This window comes from Poromitra crassiceps (genome assembly GCF_964638095.1).
Source record: "Poromitra crassiceps genome assembly, chromosome: 8".
Lineage (NCBI taxonomy): Eukaryota > Metazoa > Chordata > Actinopteri > Beryciformes > Melamphaidae > Poromitra > Poromitra crassiceps.
The window spans coordinates 18,975,832-18,994,518 of record NC_139629.1 but is presented as its reverse complement, the minus strand read 5'-3'; the positions used below and the strand labels follow the sequence as shown (position 1 = coordinate 18,994,518).

The 18,687-nt window shown below is 40.3% G+C and overlaps 1 protein-coding gene across 1 annotated transcript; it reads right to left on the bottom strand.

Annotated features, from left to right (window-relative positions):
- Positions 1-2,366: 2,366 nt before the first annotated feature.
- arid6 (AT-rich interaction domain 6) lies at positions 2,367-10,069 on the bottom strand. Its single transcript, XM_083640929.1, has 6 exons — positions 9,926-10,069; positions 7,018-7,169; positions 6,226-6,278; positions 5,966-6,063; positions 5,177-5,321; positions 2,367-4,628 (listed from the first exon to the last, which is right to left on the bottom strand). Exons 2-6 carry the CDS (start codon positions 7,160-7,162, stop codon positions 3,003-3,005), a joined length of 2,067 nt encoding a protein of 688 aa, XP_083497055.1. The 5' UTR covers positions 7,163-7,169; positions 9,926-10,069; the 3' UTR covers positions 2,367-3,002.
- Positions 10,070-18,687: the final 8,618 nt, after the last annotated feature.

Here is an 18,687-nt window from a genome sequence, read left to right as displayed (position 1 = left end):
AATCAAAGTTTTAATTTGCTAATCGAGGTTAGGAAAGTATTAGTTAAACTGGAGCAAAGCTATGATAAATAACATGCATCCTTCTTAGCCCAGATATATTGATGTAGTTTGTACACAATTTTACCTCTTGAGTCTTTATTTTAAGTGCTTTGTTTATTTCTTCATTTGACTAAAAGGGTGGATGAAACTCTGTCGGTGTAGTATTTAGAAGTAATTAGAATTGAAAATGGCAATTTTTCAAATAATCATAATTATGCTAATATTTTTCATATCTGGAGAGTAGAACTCTCTCTGGTCTGCCTTTTTTTTTTAGCCAGTATCAATGAATTAATTATTACTCATTATGCCCTCCGCCGCCCCCGACAATTGAAATGTTGATGAAAACATAATAGGTTACACATGTCAGATATAGGCCTTAAACCATGTTGCTTATTCTTGAGGAGAGACGGCTCAATCACTGTCTCACTGGAACAACGGACGTGAAAAATGATACTTTTACATTGAAAAATCCCCGCATTTTACTGTCTGGTTATGACTACATCCTGTTATGGTTTTTCCTCTTGAATTCTAAAGGTGCCTTATGAGTAAGTGGGTTCCTCTTTTGACTGAAATGTACCTGCCAAAACTCAATGTAATTGAATGTTTCCAGAGTTGTAAAACACAATAAGGTGTCTGTCTAGACAAACCTGGTGATTTGTAATCGTAAACTAAGAAATGTACCTGCAAAACACTTACACAACTGACTGACTGAAGCATTTCACATTGGGGGAAATATACCTTCATATACTGGCAACAACCAAGCCCTGTTACATTTTTCTCACTTTTTTATTCTATTGCACAGTTGATATATATATATATATATATATTGTAGGATAATACACATATTTTACATTTTGCACTTTTTTTTAACTTTACATTATTTTTATTTTATTTTTACTTTTATTCTGTTTTATTGTCATATTTCTAGTCTTCTTCTATTGTCTCCATGCTTACATATGTCTCTACTTGAATGTGAGCAAGTGCACCATTACCTAATTTCCCCTCGGGGCTTAATACATTTCTTTTGATTGTGATTTGGGTTTACCAGGTCTGCCCAGCAGCCTCTACTGCTATCTGATCCAACTCACCACTAGATAGTGATCAGATGACAGCTCAGCTCAACACTCTTACAAATCTTCTATCACATTACCAGAGATAACTCCTTTGTTCATTTTTCCTCTTTATTTTTGTCTTAGATGTAGGCTATGTATGAATCCATGTATGTATGTTTTTTCTTTCTTTCTTCTTTTCCTTTGTTAATTGCTGTCAGGGTTTTGGATGGGGGGGTATAACCTGCTATTAACTGTCATCTGAGATTTCTTATTTGTCTGGCTGAAAATAATAAAAAATGTATATACCAAAAAACAAACAAACAAAAACACATCTTCAACCTTTAGTTGGCAGAGAACAGAATTCCAATAACAATACATTGCTCAGTTTTGGATCAGGAAGCCCATTGCTCCCAATCACAGCCCTCCAGGTTTATGCCTGCCTGCCTTTCATGCATGACAATCCACCACTGTTGTGTTTTACTGTGATTTGATTACACTTCGCAAATATGTCCAATTCCACAGCTGGTTATATTTAGTGCCCAGTGATCAGCCCTATACTTAAGAATTTGTATGATTTTATGATAACCATCATTCTTAGTTTATAATCTATATTATGTCTAGCTATGTCTAATGTTATATAGACCTAAATGAAACGTCGTAGCTTGAAGCTTGGAATTAATCCAATACATCCTTCTCACAGATTATGTCTGGAATGAAAATCCTATTGCCGTAACTGAAAACAAGTGAGGAAGTTGCTGGGGTATGATGTATGATCACCTGATAACACAGGACATTTACAGTAAGGAATTGTCTTTCCACAAGGAAAAGCCTTTAAGTTGAGCAATAACATATTGCAATATGAGCTGCTAAAGCACTTGTCCATGTTCAAGACTATTAGGAAAATAGTTTACGCAATTACATGAAAACACCAGCATCAGCTTCTGGAATGATTATCGCAACAAAGGTAATTAATAAGATGAAGAAGAGGCTACAATAGGCGGACAGGTTACCAAACCCTATGGTGTTATAATTATCTATTTACAAACTGGTTTCACACAAGCTTACGTGGAGATGACTGTGGTAATCTCAATCATATCAGGTTAATCAGGTTTCCTATAGCTCCTCACAAGACATACTGTACTATTTTGTAAACGGAAAACATCAGAGATGCAATAATGACTCTCCAAGCAGAGATGAAAAGCAATTTTGTTTGAAAGTTTGAATTGTGTTCTGTAACACAACAAATATGACCCATTGTATACTTCTCATGTTCTAAACTTTATTAATAGGTATTTACAGATTTACAGAAAATATTTTAAATGTATCATACAAGGTGTGATATTTCCATGCATAAAAAGCTAAAGAGTATGATCAAGTTATATACCTGATGCCTTGACAAACCCTATTTTCAGCTTCTATTTATTTAAAAATAACTAAAGCCGATAACCATACAAAAATGTTGTAAATAATACACAATATAAATAACTGCAATAACATTTATCATTTTAGAAATGTTATTGTTGTAATCTCGCAAATGTAATGACTAAATCGTTAAATATAATACAGAATTTACAGAAATACTACAGAAGAGCAATAATATATCTTTTTTTGGCATTCTTTGGAAACCCTCCACACAAGTACAGGAGTAATAATAAATTATCACATTTCGACCCTGGACATATAGCTGGCTTTTTTTTCTTTTCTTTTTTTACATTTCTGGCCTGGTGTGCTGCTTCTGCTGAACCTCATTATAACTTAAATTTCAGCTTTTGATTTTTCAGTTTAACTTTGCATTTACGAACTGCCTCATTTTACTCAATAAAAAGAACTGTGAAAAGAATGATGATACATGTCGGTCTGCAATAATAGGGTTTTGGAATGTCAGCGTTATCTAAAGAAGCCGTCAGACCCTTATGATGAGCTGGAGATGATTCTCTTCAGCTTCATCACCTCTTCGCTGGTAAGGTGCAGTAGAGAAGCAGACGAGGAGTTCACCATGAACACAGCTGAGGGACACTTCCCCGATCTGTCCTTCCCTCCCTGGCCTGTGTCTTCATTATATGCTGATCTGTCCTTCCCTCCCTGGGCTGTGTCTTCATTATATGCTGATCTGTCCTTCCCTCCCTGGGCTGTGTCTTCATTATATGCTGATCTGTCCTTCCCTCCCTGGGCTGTGTCTTCATTATATGCTGATCTGTCCTTCCCTCCCTGGGCTGTGTCTTCATTATATGCTGAGGTTTTAGTGCTGACAAAGTCGTGCTCATTTGTAAGGGGGCTCGAGTCCATTTTCAAATGGTTGGGGGCAGCCTGGCTGTCTCTGTCACATGGACCCCAGCCATTGATGTGTTTGGAGCTGTAAGGCTTCATAATATCCTGCTGATCCCAAGGATAAACCTCCCGGCTGGATGCTTGTTTCATAGTGCCACCTGAAGGCAGTGGCCTGCTGGAGAAATGAGAGTGGCTTAGGCTTATGTGGTGATCACTGGGTGTTTGGATGTTTGGTGTGGTGCTTGGCACATCCCTCTGCCTTGGGCTTCCATCTACAGTAGCTGAGCGCATGTTCCGGTCTCGCGGCACGTCCCGGTCTCGGGGGCGACTGTGAACGCTGAGGTTGGTGGGGAAGATGTCCGAGCCGTAACAACTCCTTTGTCTGGCGTTTTCCTCTTGAGTCGGAGTGGCAAGCTGCTTCGCCCCGTGCATAGTGGCCAAGGGCCCGCACAGCCGGATCCAGTCCTGCAGCAGAGCTAGCGGTATCTCAATTTCCATCTTGCCTCCACTTTCTCGGGGGGGGCTGGGCAGCACATCGCTGAGAGCGAGCGCGCGCTGGCTTAGTTTGGGGCTCCCTTCTTTCTCCTCTCTTGGCCACACTGGGAAGTCTGTATTTGGAGAGCTGGGTATGTGGGTCATTGTGGAGGCGCCCTCCCTGCTGCGCGCCAGCGGTGTGGAGCCAGCAGTGTCTGTACCCAGAGTCCGGGCAGAGGCATATGTGGGGCTGCCGGAGGCTGTTGTGGAAGTGGATTTGCGGTTGACGAAGTTGCCCTCTCTGGCCTTCAGTGGATATGGATACGGTTTGACCGAATACCCTCCTACAGCTGCTTCGTTGTCCTGCGGCTCACGTTCCTCGTCGTTTCTCATCACCCTCTTGGGAGGATACAGAGGAGAGGGTTTGTTCAGAAACTTTGGGTTCTTGCCAGATGCAGGTGGAGTGAAGGATGACGCAGGAGTGCAGTTTCTCTCCGGGCTTGACGCTTTACAGCTGAGGTTTAGAGGCTCGCTCAACCCGGATGAGGATTTGTACTGCTCTGCCAGGTAGCGCAGGTGCTCCAGTGGCTGCTTGACCCTTTCTGTTGAGCTTTGCAGGGCCGGATGGTAGGAGAACTGAGGCTGGGGCACGGGGGGACTGTGCGGGGTTAACACAGAGGAAGAGACTGGCACGTAAGGGGGCAGAACTGGGTGGCCTGGATGATAGTATTGAGGGTAGTGGACAGGCAGAGGAATGACCCTCATATGCGGGTCTGACAAGAAGTTATGAGGGTTCTGGAAAGAGAAAGTGATTGGTCAGAGGTTAATTTATTGTTCAATTACTCTAGAAAAAATGTCAATTGTAAAAAAATTATTATTATTATTATTTTTATAACACATTTTCTTAGGTTTTTGATATTGTGTTTAATAGGTGTCGAGGCAAATTCGGTGGCAGACCGGAGGCGCAGTGTGTCGGGCTTGAAGTCAGGTTCAAATGAAGAACTATGGACAGCAAGGGATCTCGGTCAAGTCACAGATACCGTATGCTAGCATGCTTCAAGCTAATGGATAATACTGCTGTCACACCACACCTCAAATGACACACACGCCATGGTGGCTTGCCGATGAAAATCAAGGGAGCAAAGGGGCCGGCGCCTGGATTGGGGCTTAGGTTACGTATATAGCCAGGTGAGGTGATTATATGTGTCTTAAAGAGCTATTCAACATCAGCTGCCACTAATCAGGATATACCCTTTACATATGAAATATGTAGGAGATATAATTGAACGTAAGGTAACTGCAGCTCTCTGTTGTTTCTTGTTTGACTGTAAAATAATCGTCACCTGGTGCAGCGATCCTGCTAAAGCTTTGCGTTTGGCTGATCTCTGGCCGTCATCATCTCTGCTGAAGGTGTCATAATGGAAGTGCTGCTGTGGCAAGGCATTCATCAACTCCCCCTTCAGGTGACATTCATATGGCAGAAGCAGCCTGCAGAAATAACACATAAGATGCACTGTCACACTTACCAACACACACACACATGCACTGTCACAATGACCAACACACACACACACACATGCACTGTCACACTGACCAACACACACGTGCACTGTCACACTGGACCAACACACACATGCACTGTCACACTGATCAACACACACGTGCACTGTCACACTGGACCAACACACACGTGCACTGTCACACTGACCAACACAACACACACATGCACTGTCACACTGATCAACACACACGTGCACTGTCACACTGGACCAACACACACGTGCACTGTCACACTTACCAACACACACACACATGCACTGTCACAATGACCAACACACACACACATGCACTGTCACACTGACCAACACACCCGTGCACTGTCACACTGGACCAACACACACATGCACTGTCACACTGATCAACACACACGTGCACTGTCACACTGGACCAACACACACGTGCACTGTCACACTGACCAACACAACACACACATGCACTGTCACACTGATCAACACACACGTGCACTGTCACACTGGACCAACACACACATGCACTGTCACACTGGACCAACACACACATGCACTGTCACACTGACCAACACACACATGCACTGTCAACTGATTGAGACTGACTTCTCGTAGTGTCTGCGGGTGCAGGTGGCTGCACTGGTGCTTCGAGGGTTTCCTCCCAGTGTGTTGTACACTTGTTTCCACAGCTGCTGCGAGGTAACCTGGAAGAGTACAGAACATCACTAAGTACGTCATGTTTGGAGTCAGTCTACAGACAATTTTTTTACCTTATTATTTTCTTCTAATACTTTGATCATTTAATAGTAGTATTTTAATCATGTGTGACACATTGTCAGAAATTTGACTGAGGCAAATAGGTTTACCTGGTGGTAGCCACCCGCCTCTTTGACAGTCTTGTACATCACAAACAAATCAACTGAAAAGCAAAACATATATATCTATTCAAATACATTATTACAAATTAGTAGTTTTTCTCCATATACATCTGCAACAGGTTCTCAGTCCGAGGGCGTAATATATCAGCACTCTGTCACGCACAAGCCTTTTATGTAACGTGCGCAAATTATGATATGCTCACAGACACAGTGTTAAACAAGCACTGTGCCTGCCTTGGGGTTGGGGTGAGGCACAGGGGGGTAAGGGGGCTTGGGTTTAAGCACTGGGGAAGGGTTAGAGTTTGGATATGGTGGGGGGCTGAGGGTCTCCAGGAAAGGCTTAGGGTTAGGGTCTCCAGGAAAGGGTTAGGGTCTCCAGGAAAGGCTTAGCGTTAGGGTCTCCAGAGACTCCGTGAAGCCCCTTCATCCTAATGCCCCTCAGTCCCCATAGCTCCAGTCTCCAACCACCACGGCGTAAACTTGACCTTTGCCTCACCCCAACCAGGTGTGTCCGTGGTGTGAACGTTCCATAATACACACGGGTACAGGGCGCGTTACATCCAACGCAAGCGGTGATATGCCAAAGTATGCCAAGTATATTTATTACCTCAATATATCATTCTCAAATGCATTTTTGATATGATGGTTATAGAAAAATGAGACCGTCTTCAGTGAAAACTGGTTTACTCCTTGTGCTGCTTTCTGTGTGTTTATTGTTTCGCCTATAATGTCTTGGGTTACTTTACAAATGAATGAGCCGTAATACTTTTGAATACATACTTTGTTTGAAGCCTAGGTGTGGGATTCTCTCTATGGGCGTATCTCTCCTCTTCATGAAGAGGTAGAGATCTTTCAGGAACGCCTCCTCTGTCATGTCCTCCACCTGCTCCTTACTTCTCTCCTCCTGGACATTTTCATGTGCCATAATGGGGCTGAGAACACAACGAAAAACATGGAATATTTATAATACTATACTACTAACAATATAATATACTATATAGTAATAATAATAATAATAATAATAATAATAATAATAATAATAATGGGAATGAGAACACAATGAAAAACATGCACTATTTATAATACTATACTACTACTAACAATATAATTATATAAATAGTAATATATGAATAACAATATAATAACAACAACAACAATAACAATACTAATAATAATAACAATAATAATAATAATATTACTATTAATAATAAATAGATAAATATTTATTTAACACAAAAACATGGTTACAATGGGCTTCATAGAAACAAAAGGCAGAGGTAAAACAAAATATACAACACAAAACGAGGCAATCAACATATACTGTATATTCAAAGACATAATGAAAATAGAATGTGGATTGTAATTGTGGATTGCATTGTAACAATTAAACTATATTATAGGTTTCTTATTCAAGCAAGTATTAAAAAAGAGGACAGAGCTGGAGATCAGCCAGGTCATTGCAGAGTCGCAGGGCAGCCACCTGCCTGAGGATCTCAGGCTACAGTAGGTTCATGAGAGGATAAAAGCTCTAGACTGTAGTAGCAAACAATCTCTGCCTCTGCTAGAGAGCTTGACTGCTACAACAGGACATTCTGTGACTGAATGTCATGACAAACATTTAATATTTACTTGGGCCTATTTATAAGCAGCCACACATTAATAACAGATTACTGTTTGTGACAGATCTCACAGCTCAAAATAATGTACCGATTTGAGCTGAGACATTCTTGTGACAATGACCCAGTGTTTCAAGTTCAGTTCTTGACTGATGATTGTCAAACACATCCATGTATTTGATCATACTTAACCACATGTTTGTGCGTGCCCCAGTTAGCCAACCCAGTCTCTATAGAAAGCATACCATTGAACTCAATGTAGATATCAATGTAGTCAGTGTTCAAATTCCTAGGAATAACAGGACTACATGGCCCCTATCGTTGCATCGGCGCAGTTTCTAGGCCGAGCGGCAGGCGCAGATCAAAGCAGTGGGCGTGGAAAGGCGCACTTGATATCGTCGTGCTGGCGCTAGATGCAGCCCAAAGCATTACAACCACGCCTTTTAGGCGTAAAATTATGCACCGTCATGCTCATTGGATAAGTGCAATAAACGAATCGCACGCTTGCCTTTTTAGCTCCAATTCCAGTGATCCCGCAAAACCAGAGAAAGCCAAACGCTCTGCCCCCCCCCCCTTCATCCAGCCTGTCTGTCTGCATTATAGGCTATTATTCCATATTATTATGCTTCTCAAACCAATCTAACTGCAGTTTCAATACTGCAAGCATGTAAATACGCTACACTATAGCAAGATCAAAGTGAAAATAATGTTCTATGCATCAGCTAGAAAAATATAGCCTGTTAGATTGGTGAAAGTTTGTCCAGAAAGATATCATTTTCTCTCGCCTGCTGCAGGAAGGATGATGCACATAAATATACCCTACATTATGTCAAGTCATTGCATAAATGTGTTTTTATTGTAAAACTAAATGTGAAATAGGGCCAAGTTATTGGACGGACATCACAGTATAGCAGATGCCATTAGAAGCGCGTTCCGAAGCGCGTTCCGCTGTTACTTCTCTAAATCACGTTAACTCGACAAGGGGTATATATATGCCCAGGAGGACATATATGTTTCACATAGGGTGGTGTTTTCATTTCGAGGTTTTATTTGGTCCAATATTGAAATGTTGACAATGGCAGGCTGTGTTACCATTACACATTAATTTAGAACTACCTTTTATATCTATTTTGGCTCATTTGGTGGCTATTTAGTAGCGAAATGAAGAAACACAATGCATGCTGGGAACTCAGAGAGAGAGAGAGAGAAGGGTGACAGAGAAGAAGCAGTGAAGGCAAAGAATAGGCCTGCTTTTGAAAAGCGCAAAGCGCTAAATGTAGGCCAGCTCCCAAGATATGACTAGGCTGGTATTTAGCGCCGACACGCCCACTTTGGGACTGCGCCACGCCCATTCGGCCTAAAGCGCATTTGGCAGCCTAAAGCCTATTGCTATCTTGCCGAAACAGGCGCAAGGCACGTTTTTTTGCGGTTAAGGCCCGTAATAGCGCCGATGGCCTGTGGGAGAATAGAGCCCCATATGTTCAAGGTTACAAGATATATTCATGATCGTAATGTAATGTAAAAAGATTCTGAAGATGTTGAGTGTGAGTAGATCATGTAATGACACATGCCACTTGTTTAACGGCACACATCGGTCTTAACTGATGTCATTGTTGATGTTCTGTGCTTCAACAGATATTTGATACTATTGTCGCTTCACTTCATCATCATGTCGTGGTAAGAATTTAGCTGTTTCCCACCTTATCCAGTGGCCAAGATCTTAACAAAAATAATTGCAACTGATGTTCTGTCTATTATTGATATCACAAGAGGAAATTTGCCAACACAATAACAGCAAGAGTAATTATGATGATTTTAGTTATTGGTTGATATTTATGTGTACAAATAAATTGCTTGATACAGTGCATCTCCCCTAAATATCTGAAATCAGGAGAGTAAATCCTGGCATGGGTAGTGCAATGTTTATTTTACAGTATGATATCATAAATATCTTTCCATTGTAACCACAGATAAATGGAATATCAGAGGTTTTTGGAAGCAAGTAACCACAGAAAACAAAACTAACGAATAAATATATTCTGAATTGTTTCTGAAACATCAATGTTTCTCACCTGGGTTTCCAGATGAGGCTGGGTGGTACTAATTCATAAGCCTGATGCCGGAAACAAGTTCACCACAGAGTTGAGTTTAGCGGTCGGTGTTTTCTCCAGTGCAGTGCAAAGACAACAGTTTGCTACAGCCAGTTGATAGTGTCACTTCAGTCACAGTCACACACCTGTGACTGTGGGTAACTGACAGTGGGTAGTGTGTGTCGGCTATACTTCTTCCTGCTACGCGTTTGAAGTCAAACCAGTTAAACCTGCTGATGAATGTGTGCCCAAAACCTTTGTATCGGAATGTTCCACATAATCGCGCAGAATAAAGGACATATCAGTGGAAATGTGCTAATGTTTAATGTTACTTACTTATCTATTAAGAATATATGTGATGTGTGAGAATATGTGTGATTTTTTTCTTTACGTGTACGTTTTTTTCTTTCCCTTAGTGTCAGCTTAGATAAATATAAACATTTTAATACTTTTTGTTCTACAAAACATCACAAAATATCACTAAAACAAATCTTGTTGATTGCTGAAGGAGTTACTATTCAATATGCAGAGGTTGTACTGTATTTTTCTGACATTCACTGTGATCAAATTGAATGATGGTACTGTAGCACACAAACGTTTCATTATCACATTGGCATGTTGTCGGGCCTGGTAATTATCAGTGTACAGTATAAACAGGAAATATATGAGTCTCGTTCTATAATTGAGACAGACAATGACGGTGACAATGACAGTGAGCTTCTCTTTGTGCTGATCTCTGATTTTACAATTTGAATACATATTTGGGAACAATAATCACCCCAATATAAAACACAAACTGAGCAAAGAGAGAGCATATTTTCAGTTTTGATAACACTGTATTACAATAAATATTATGGTTAAAGCCAATTATGAAAGAGTGAAAATTAAGTCATACAGGAATGATAATGATTCATTATTTTCCCTTCTGTGACTGAGTCAGATTGTACAGTCTCTACATGTGAGAGTGTCTACATGTGAGAGTGTTGCCTTCAGCTATGCTAAGTGTGCTTCCTCCCAAAAATTAACAATGACCTGGGGCTGTTTTGTAATGGTCCAGGCTGGGACCCTTAGTTTGAGTGGAGATCAATCGTATCGCTACAGCATACTGTATATATTGTAGGATAATACACTATTTTACATTTTGCATTTTTTCGAAGCCCCTTCCTGTTTTTTTTTATATTTTTTTTTATTAAGTTTCCAAAGATTCAAGCATTTTTACAATATAATTGAACAATTTTTTTCTTGTTTCCCCGCCCCCATGTACCCCCCCCCCCACACCATTGTGCGGCAACGCCCAACGACAACACAACAAAAAGAAAATAATAATAAAACAAAACACACATGCCTACATACACACACACACACACACACACACACACACACACACACACACACACACACACACAATAATACATTAATTAGGGATGCGCTATGATATTAACAGCAAATCACATCACCGTGCATCCCTACAAGAAACACTGTCCATCAAACAATAGTACCTGAAGCTGCCCTTCTTGCCATAAAATCGATATGTGGTTGCCATATTTTTACAAAGTCCTGACTCTTATGTCTTATATTATATTATATTTTATCTAATGGAACATAGCTAGAGATTTAATTTAACCAATGTGATATTGTAGGAGGGTAATCGGATTTCCAATGGATTGCAATACACTTCTTTGCAGCAATCAAAGCAAGATCAATATATATTTTTTCAAATAGTGCTATCGTGTCAATTACAGAGTTCCAAAATGTTAACAACAAATTACATGACCAAAACATATGGTAAAACTCCCGTTTCTGTTTTTTTGCAGCACCAGCACAAAAAGGACATTTCATTATTCAGCCCCTTCCTGTTTTAACAAGCCAACGCCCCGATACAAGATACTAAACTCATCCACCACCAATGTGTGACACCCTGGGTGATGCACGGCAGCCGGTTTGCACCAGAACACTCAGCACACATCAGCTATCAAAATGGACCCACTTCAAATCACTGGGAGTCACTTTAAGCAGGGGGTGCTGGGAGTTTTTTTGTTTTGTTTTTTTTACATTTTTTGACATATTTAGAGCGATATCTCATTTTAAATTAACATTAGGATTATACTGTTGTGATGTAATTATTCAGTATTTTCTCCTTTTCTCACTCATTCAGAGCAAAGAGGGAGATATATAGCATGATGATAATGCTCTATATCTCCCTATTTGCTCTGAATACACCAGTTAACATGACACAGAGTTAACATGATAGAAATATTATCAGCAAACTAATTATTCTGATCTGAATGGCAATGATTATATCAAGAAACATTGACTCCTCTCTTTGCTGCGCTTCTTCTTCTTCTTCTCTAGCCTATAAGCATGTAACTTCCTTGATTGTTATTGTTGATAATTCTATTTAAATAGGCTACATTTTCAGTATATCAATAATGCAATCATTTCCCCAAACATTCCCAAACAAGAAAGGAGGGGGGATTTTTTGTTTAATCATCTCGCCACTAGGGGGTGCTGCAGCACCTGCACACCCGTTCTTCCCGTGGCCCTGCTGGGAGTCAGCATCCACCAGGTCCAGGACCTGACATGGGCCAACCACACCTCCACATTCATCAAAAAAAGCCCAACAGCGCCTGTACAGCCTCAGGCGCCTAAAGAAGTTTGGAGTAAGACCACAAATCCTCAGAGACTTCCACAGAGGCACCATAGAAAGCCGGCTGACAGCCTGGTTTGGCAGTAGCACCATCAAGGGCCACAAGGCGCCGGAGAGAGTGGCGCGCTCGGCCGAGCACCTCACGAGGGTGCACGCTGCCCAACCTGCAGGAACTGTCCAATCAGAGGTGCCTCAGTAAAGCTGAGAAGGTCATCAAGGACTCAACCCGGCCACCCACACAACACCTTGTTCTCCCTGTTACCGTCAGGGAGGAGATACATCACAAAACTAGTTCTGCCTGTCTTAAGTTAATTACCCATCATCACACAATATTATATAATGCATCTTTGGTGGAACATCATGCAGTCTGAAATCATAGGCGTGGACGGTGGTTGAAGGAACGAAATACTTGCATGCCTTCATAGCTTAACATTCAATCTGAATTATTTTGTAGGCATTAGGCAACCCTATGAGAGCAAACCCGGCGTGAGGGTAACGTTAAGTATCAGGGGCATTATGTACTGTACAGTGGCCTACTATAAGGTTTCCCCTAACCGGGGCATTATGTAGGCAGCCTACATAGGCTACAGTAGGCCACTGTACAGTACTACTGCAAGGTTTCCCCTAACGGTGAAAGGTAGGGAGCAATCAATAGAGTCAAGTATGTATATTTGTCCTTTACATGTACATCTGCTGTGTTCTTTTTTCTTCTTTTTTTATATTTTATTTTCAGTTTTTCAGAACAACATGAACAAGACAAACAGGCTCAGACACAGAACGGAAAAAACAAAAACAAACAAACAACACAAAAATAAAAATAAATTCACATTTTCAACATTCAGTGCTACCAGTCGTGTAAGGTGCTTATATTTTTACGAGAGGTACATTATTGTGCTCATCCGTCTCCCGCAACCTCAACAAGGTAGGCTAGAAACGGGCCCCAAATGGCAAAGAATTTCTTTAGTGAGTCGGTCCTCAGGAACCTAATCCTCTCCATCCGTATAACAGAGGTCATTTCCATCAGCCACAATTGAAAAGAAGGCAAAGTAGAAGACTTCCATTCTTTCAAGATTAGTTTTTTGGCAACAATTGTCCCCTGCGTCAGAGATTGCTGCACAGTTGTGGGGAAGTCCAGAGAGAGTTCAGAGCAGCCGAAGATGGCCATCTGCTGTGTTCTTCATTTTGATGACAACACAAATTTCTATGGTAGCTGAATGTGACAGAAAATGGAAATCTTTTTGTGAAATCAGTGGCTTTCATTAGACACCCCCAAGGACACCGCCGATGCCCAATAAAGAAATGACCTGAACACCTTGGTAGAGGATGTTCTTCTCTTTTGAATCATCAGTTCCACTTAGTAGAACAGTGGGTCCCAAACTGGGCTATGTGGTAGTCTGCTACAGGGGGTACGTGAGAGAAAGGGGAAGATGTAAAAATCTAAGAATAAATCGTGAAAATAAATGAAACGTTAAAATAAATCTGCTCAGGAGACACCAATTGCAACTCTTTCACATTCCATTTCTTATTTTGTTATTCTTCAAAAGGTGGGTTATCATTCATTCATTGCATCATTATGCTATAGTTTTCTCTTGCAGTTTTCTAAGCAAAATGTTGTCGTCGGGTAAAGACCTACTGCAGCCAAAAACGCATTGAGACGCACTGTAGTAGAAGAGTAACAGTGCTTTCACCTGCATGGTGATATAATAGAAGATGCTTCAAATTGCCACTGAAGTCCATGGTCATAACATTTATTACAAATTCCACTTTGTTAATGTTGCATTTGACTTGTTAAACTGATTCGCTCCAAAAACATGTAATTATGTGTAAATCGGATGGATTTATGTGAGATTTATGTAAACTAGCATCCCCTAAAGATGAATGACAAATCTTAAAACAGACAGAACCTCCCATTTAGCCATGAGATGATCGTTGACATTAAAAGTAAAAATATAGACTGCCTTTAATAACTTGTCAGAGGGCATGAACAATGGTATACACCACATTCCGCTGAGCCATGAGCAGCCCACAAATCATACATTTTCTGGATCATTTCTGATATCACACCTCAGCCTTACAGACTGGGGACAATAGACAAAGAACTAATTGAAGTCATGTCCTCAAACTGACAGTGTGGAGAGATTATTGGGGCAGTGGTGGCCCAACGGTTAGAGAAGCGAGCTTGTGACCAGAAGGTCGTCAGTTCAATCCCCGGGACCGGCAGGATAAATCTGGGTGGGGAAAGTGAAAAGGCAGCGCTTGCCCCTCCCTCATTACCACCACTGAGGTGCCCTTGAGCAAGGCCCTTAACCTCAACCGCTCCAGTGGAGCTGGTCAGTGGCCAACAGATCAGATTGTGGTTGTACTGGTCAGCTTCCAGGTATGAATGTGTGCGTGAATGTGAACAGGGCACTCCTGAAAAAGAGAGCATTGCTCTCAGTGAGACTCCCCGTGTATAAAAAAAAAAAAAAAAATTATCACAAAATCTCTTTGACAGGTCTAAACAAACACTTCCTTGAATTGTCGTAAGCTAATGCATTGCTGACTGACAATGCGTTTTTAACAACTTGATATTTGATTTATGCATTTACTGTATAATGGATGTTAAAATAATTGCTGTCTGGCAACTGCCGAGGTCTATCAGTGTCTGCTCTATGGCAAAATACCTGTAACTTTTAAAGGGCGAAACATTTTATTTTGTTGAAATAAATCTGAAATTGAGAAGAAAAAAACTCCTACACATACTGTACCTCACATAATCTATTTTCCTTATTGAGTCATGAGTCATTTGTTCCACTATAGATTTATCACTGCAATGACACAATGCCTATTGTTCTTCACCAGCTATAGAGACTTATTATTTATTGATTTAATCAAGAAGAAGAGTGATTTCAGAGGATTGGTAGCTTACACATAATATGGCAATAATTAGGCTGCTGGTCATGTGTTTTACTTCCATTTCTGTTGTTTGTATTTGTATCATTCCAACCAACCAAATTGTTTGTATTGTTGAGATATTATATCACTAATCTTGTTGGTTTAAAATGACCTATCAATAAGGTTAGATTTCTTATTAAAAATAACAATCTAGATATTATATAACCATAAACACAGGCTTTTATTGCTTACCGTACTGATTCCACAAGCAGAAATAATTTATTTGAAAATGTCCAATCTGGTTTCCATTGTATACACAAATATTTTCCGGAGGTGGAAAGAAGAGGCTAAACTGACAAATCCTATACTAATGTAGAAATATTGTTACTTTAGTGAAAATGAGCTCAAGTACAAGTAAAGGTTTACTAGTCCAGGAAATAAGAGTAAGAAAGAGTAAAAAAGTACTTATTTAAAAGTACTTGAGTAAAAGTACATTTGCATTACCGTACTTTAAAAATGTTTCAAATGTATTAAACTGTGAGAGATGGTGGTATAATGCATGCATGTGGAAGCGTCTGCTTTTCTCATGCTTCATCTACTGTAACATACACAGAAATCCCATAATAAGCTGTTGTGAAATGCATTAAAATGTCCACTTTCAAATGTAAAATGTGTCACTACAAAACTCAGCATCTGAAACTCAGATTGTGAGAACATGTATCATTTGGCTCCAAAGCACACCCCTACAATTCATGTATTTAAACACACAGTGAATTTGAGAATTTAAATAACTTAATATAAAGAATAAAAAGGTCTTCTTGAACCGTATAATCATATCACAGGTAATCAGGCTGTACATGCAATCTTTTGTGGAACTTTATGATTAGCTAAATATTGTGACATAAAAACACGATTTCAGACGGAAGCCCGTCTTTATTGTCACACGAACACTACAACACATGCATGCGGCCACAACACACACTCATGCTGACGGTGGCCGGTGAAATATGTCCTCTGCATTTGACCCATCCAGGCTTGTCCTTTCCTCCAGGGGGCAGGCCAGGAGCAGTGGTCGCTTTTTCTTTCCAGCGCCCGGGGACCAACTTCAGATGTTGTCGTCACTGGTCGGATGACGATCTTCTGCATGTTTTTAGTGGGGGGTTATGTACGGAGGAACCCCCTGGGGGGTACGGGGAGAACATGCAAACTCCACACAGAAAGGCCCTTTCGACGAGATAGCCCACCTGGGCAGTAGGCACTGAAGATATGGGGGGGTCACAACTCCAGCGCCCACAGCGTCCCAGGCGAGAATCGAACTCAGGACCTTCTAGCTGTGAGGCGACAGCGCTACCGACTGTGCCACCGTACCCCCTCATAACTCAATGGACAACTGTTTCCCCTGTCAGACATTGTATGAAGCTCAGATAGAAATCTAAGGAATCACAGTTTGAATGAGACAGATATGTCGATATGTGTGTTCTTTGTTATTCTGTGAAAGTAATTAGTCTGTCTGCACACCTCTTATCAGCCATAGCTCTCTTAGGTGTGACTCTTCTCTCGAGCCACAGCGTTACATTTTTCCTCCTGTGTTAACCCTGATCTTGGCATTATCTATAAGGCATGTGTCACAATACAAAGAAAATCATGTGAAATGCAGGCATGTTTAGTTTAGTTTAGTTTATTTAGTTTATTTTGAACATGTTGTTAAAAAAAGACAAATAAAAACATGTACATTTAAGTACATTCAAGAAACAAAACAAACAAAATCAAATGATCAAGCATATCTTTCAAGAAAGAAAAATCCAGTACATAATTCAAATGAAGATTTCCATGTTCAAAAAGGAGTAGGAAGAAGTTCAAAAACTTATCTAGTATATGTATGGGTGGGGTATGGAATAGAATGCATAACATAGGTTTTGCTCAAGCAGGCCTATTGAGAACTTGATCAGACAGAACTGTAGTTTACTATAAAATAGTAGGCCTAGCACAATCTCTTTGGAATGTAATGTAATGTTGGAATTGGTGTTCATCAGATACCTTGATTAAGTTAAAGACCTATGGTGAATGAGAAACAAAGAATGATGCTATATAAAAAATTATGATAATTATTTCAATTGTTTGTATTCCATGTCATGCCTTCTCAGAGTCTCAGATATTTATTGACATTTTCATTTCAGTCTACAGCATTTGTGACAGGGAATATTGCAGTGATTATCACAAACCTCCCCCCAAACCAACCCCGCCAGTTACTTCCCTCCCATCCCCCCTTATATAAAAAAGAAAAACGATAGTTGGTTATAGTATACTCAATAAAGCACAAGCAATAAAAGTCAAGATGCCAAGACTAATTGTTGTTGTTACACCATGAGTCATCTTTAACAAACTGATGCTTTCTAGGTACTGCCTAAAAATCACTCTAACATTGATCACAGAGACATTTTTTTTTCTCTTTTAAGATTAAACATAATTTTTTGAGAGGCAATTTCCTGGAGCCCCATGGAGACAGGAGGCAGGTCTTCACTCACTACACAGTATTGCAATGCATTTGTTTGCAGCAAAGCTAGTTTCATGAAGCGTGTCTTTTTTCCTCTTATCAATGGGAAGAACTGAAATGTCCTCTAACAAAAAATCTCAACTGTGATCTCTTTTAGTGCATATAGATAGAGCCCCAATATTGTTCCAATTTCATACATTTCCAAAAACATATGAATAAGACTTCCTGTTTCTATCTTAAATCTAGGACAGGATCAACGGTTCTTTTAGCGACTACGACAACAACAGTTTTTTTTTTACGACTACAAATACTACGGCAACTTCTCAGCCGCCTTCCGTGTGACGGCATGGATCGCCATCTCCATCGGCCTTCCTTTGACCTAGCCATCTGTGCTCTGTATTCCCTGGTGTGTGTTATGATTGATTTATTGGTCTGTCTGTCTGTCTGTCTGTCTGTCTTTGTCACACTATATCAGTGGTTCTCAAACTTTTTCTGTCATGCCCCACTTTGAAGGAGGAAAAATGTTCATGCCCCACCGCCCCAACAGAATTGTAACAAAAGGGTCCAAGTTTAACTTTTATTGAAATAACATCAAGATCATGACCATTCCTTTCTATTTTCTTTCAGTAATGTTGTCCAAATAAAAAAAAAACTTCCATTTCAACGTTATACAAAATGTTGTGACTGCTGTGCTTTTTAAATAATAAATTGAAATAATCAAACAGAAAT

Excerpts from the sequence above, each read along its gene's own strand:
- arid6 (XM_083640929.1), bottom strand. The coding sequence starts at position 7,162 with ATGGCACATGAAAATGTCCAGGAGGAGAGAAGTAAGGAGCAGGTGGAG. Across the intron at positions 6,064-6,225 it reads AGGCGGGTGGCTACCACCAG|GTTACCTCGCAGCAGCTGTG; the intron begins GTAAACCTATTT and ends GTACTCTTCCAG. Across the intron at positions 5,322-5,965 it reads ACCCGCAGACACTACGAGAA|GCTGCTTCTGCCATATGAAT; the intron begins GTCAGTCTCAAT and ends TTATTTCTGCAG.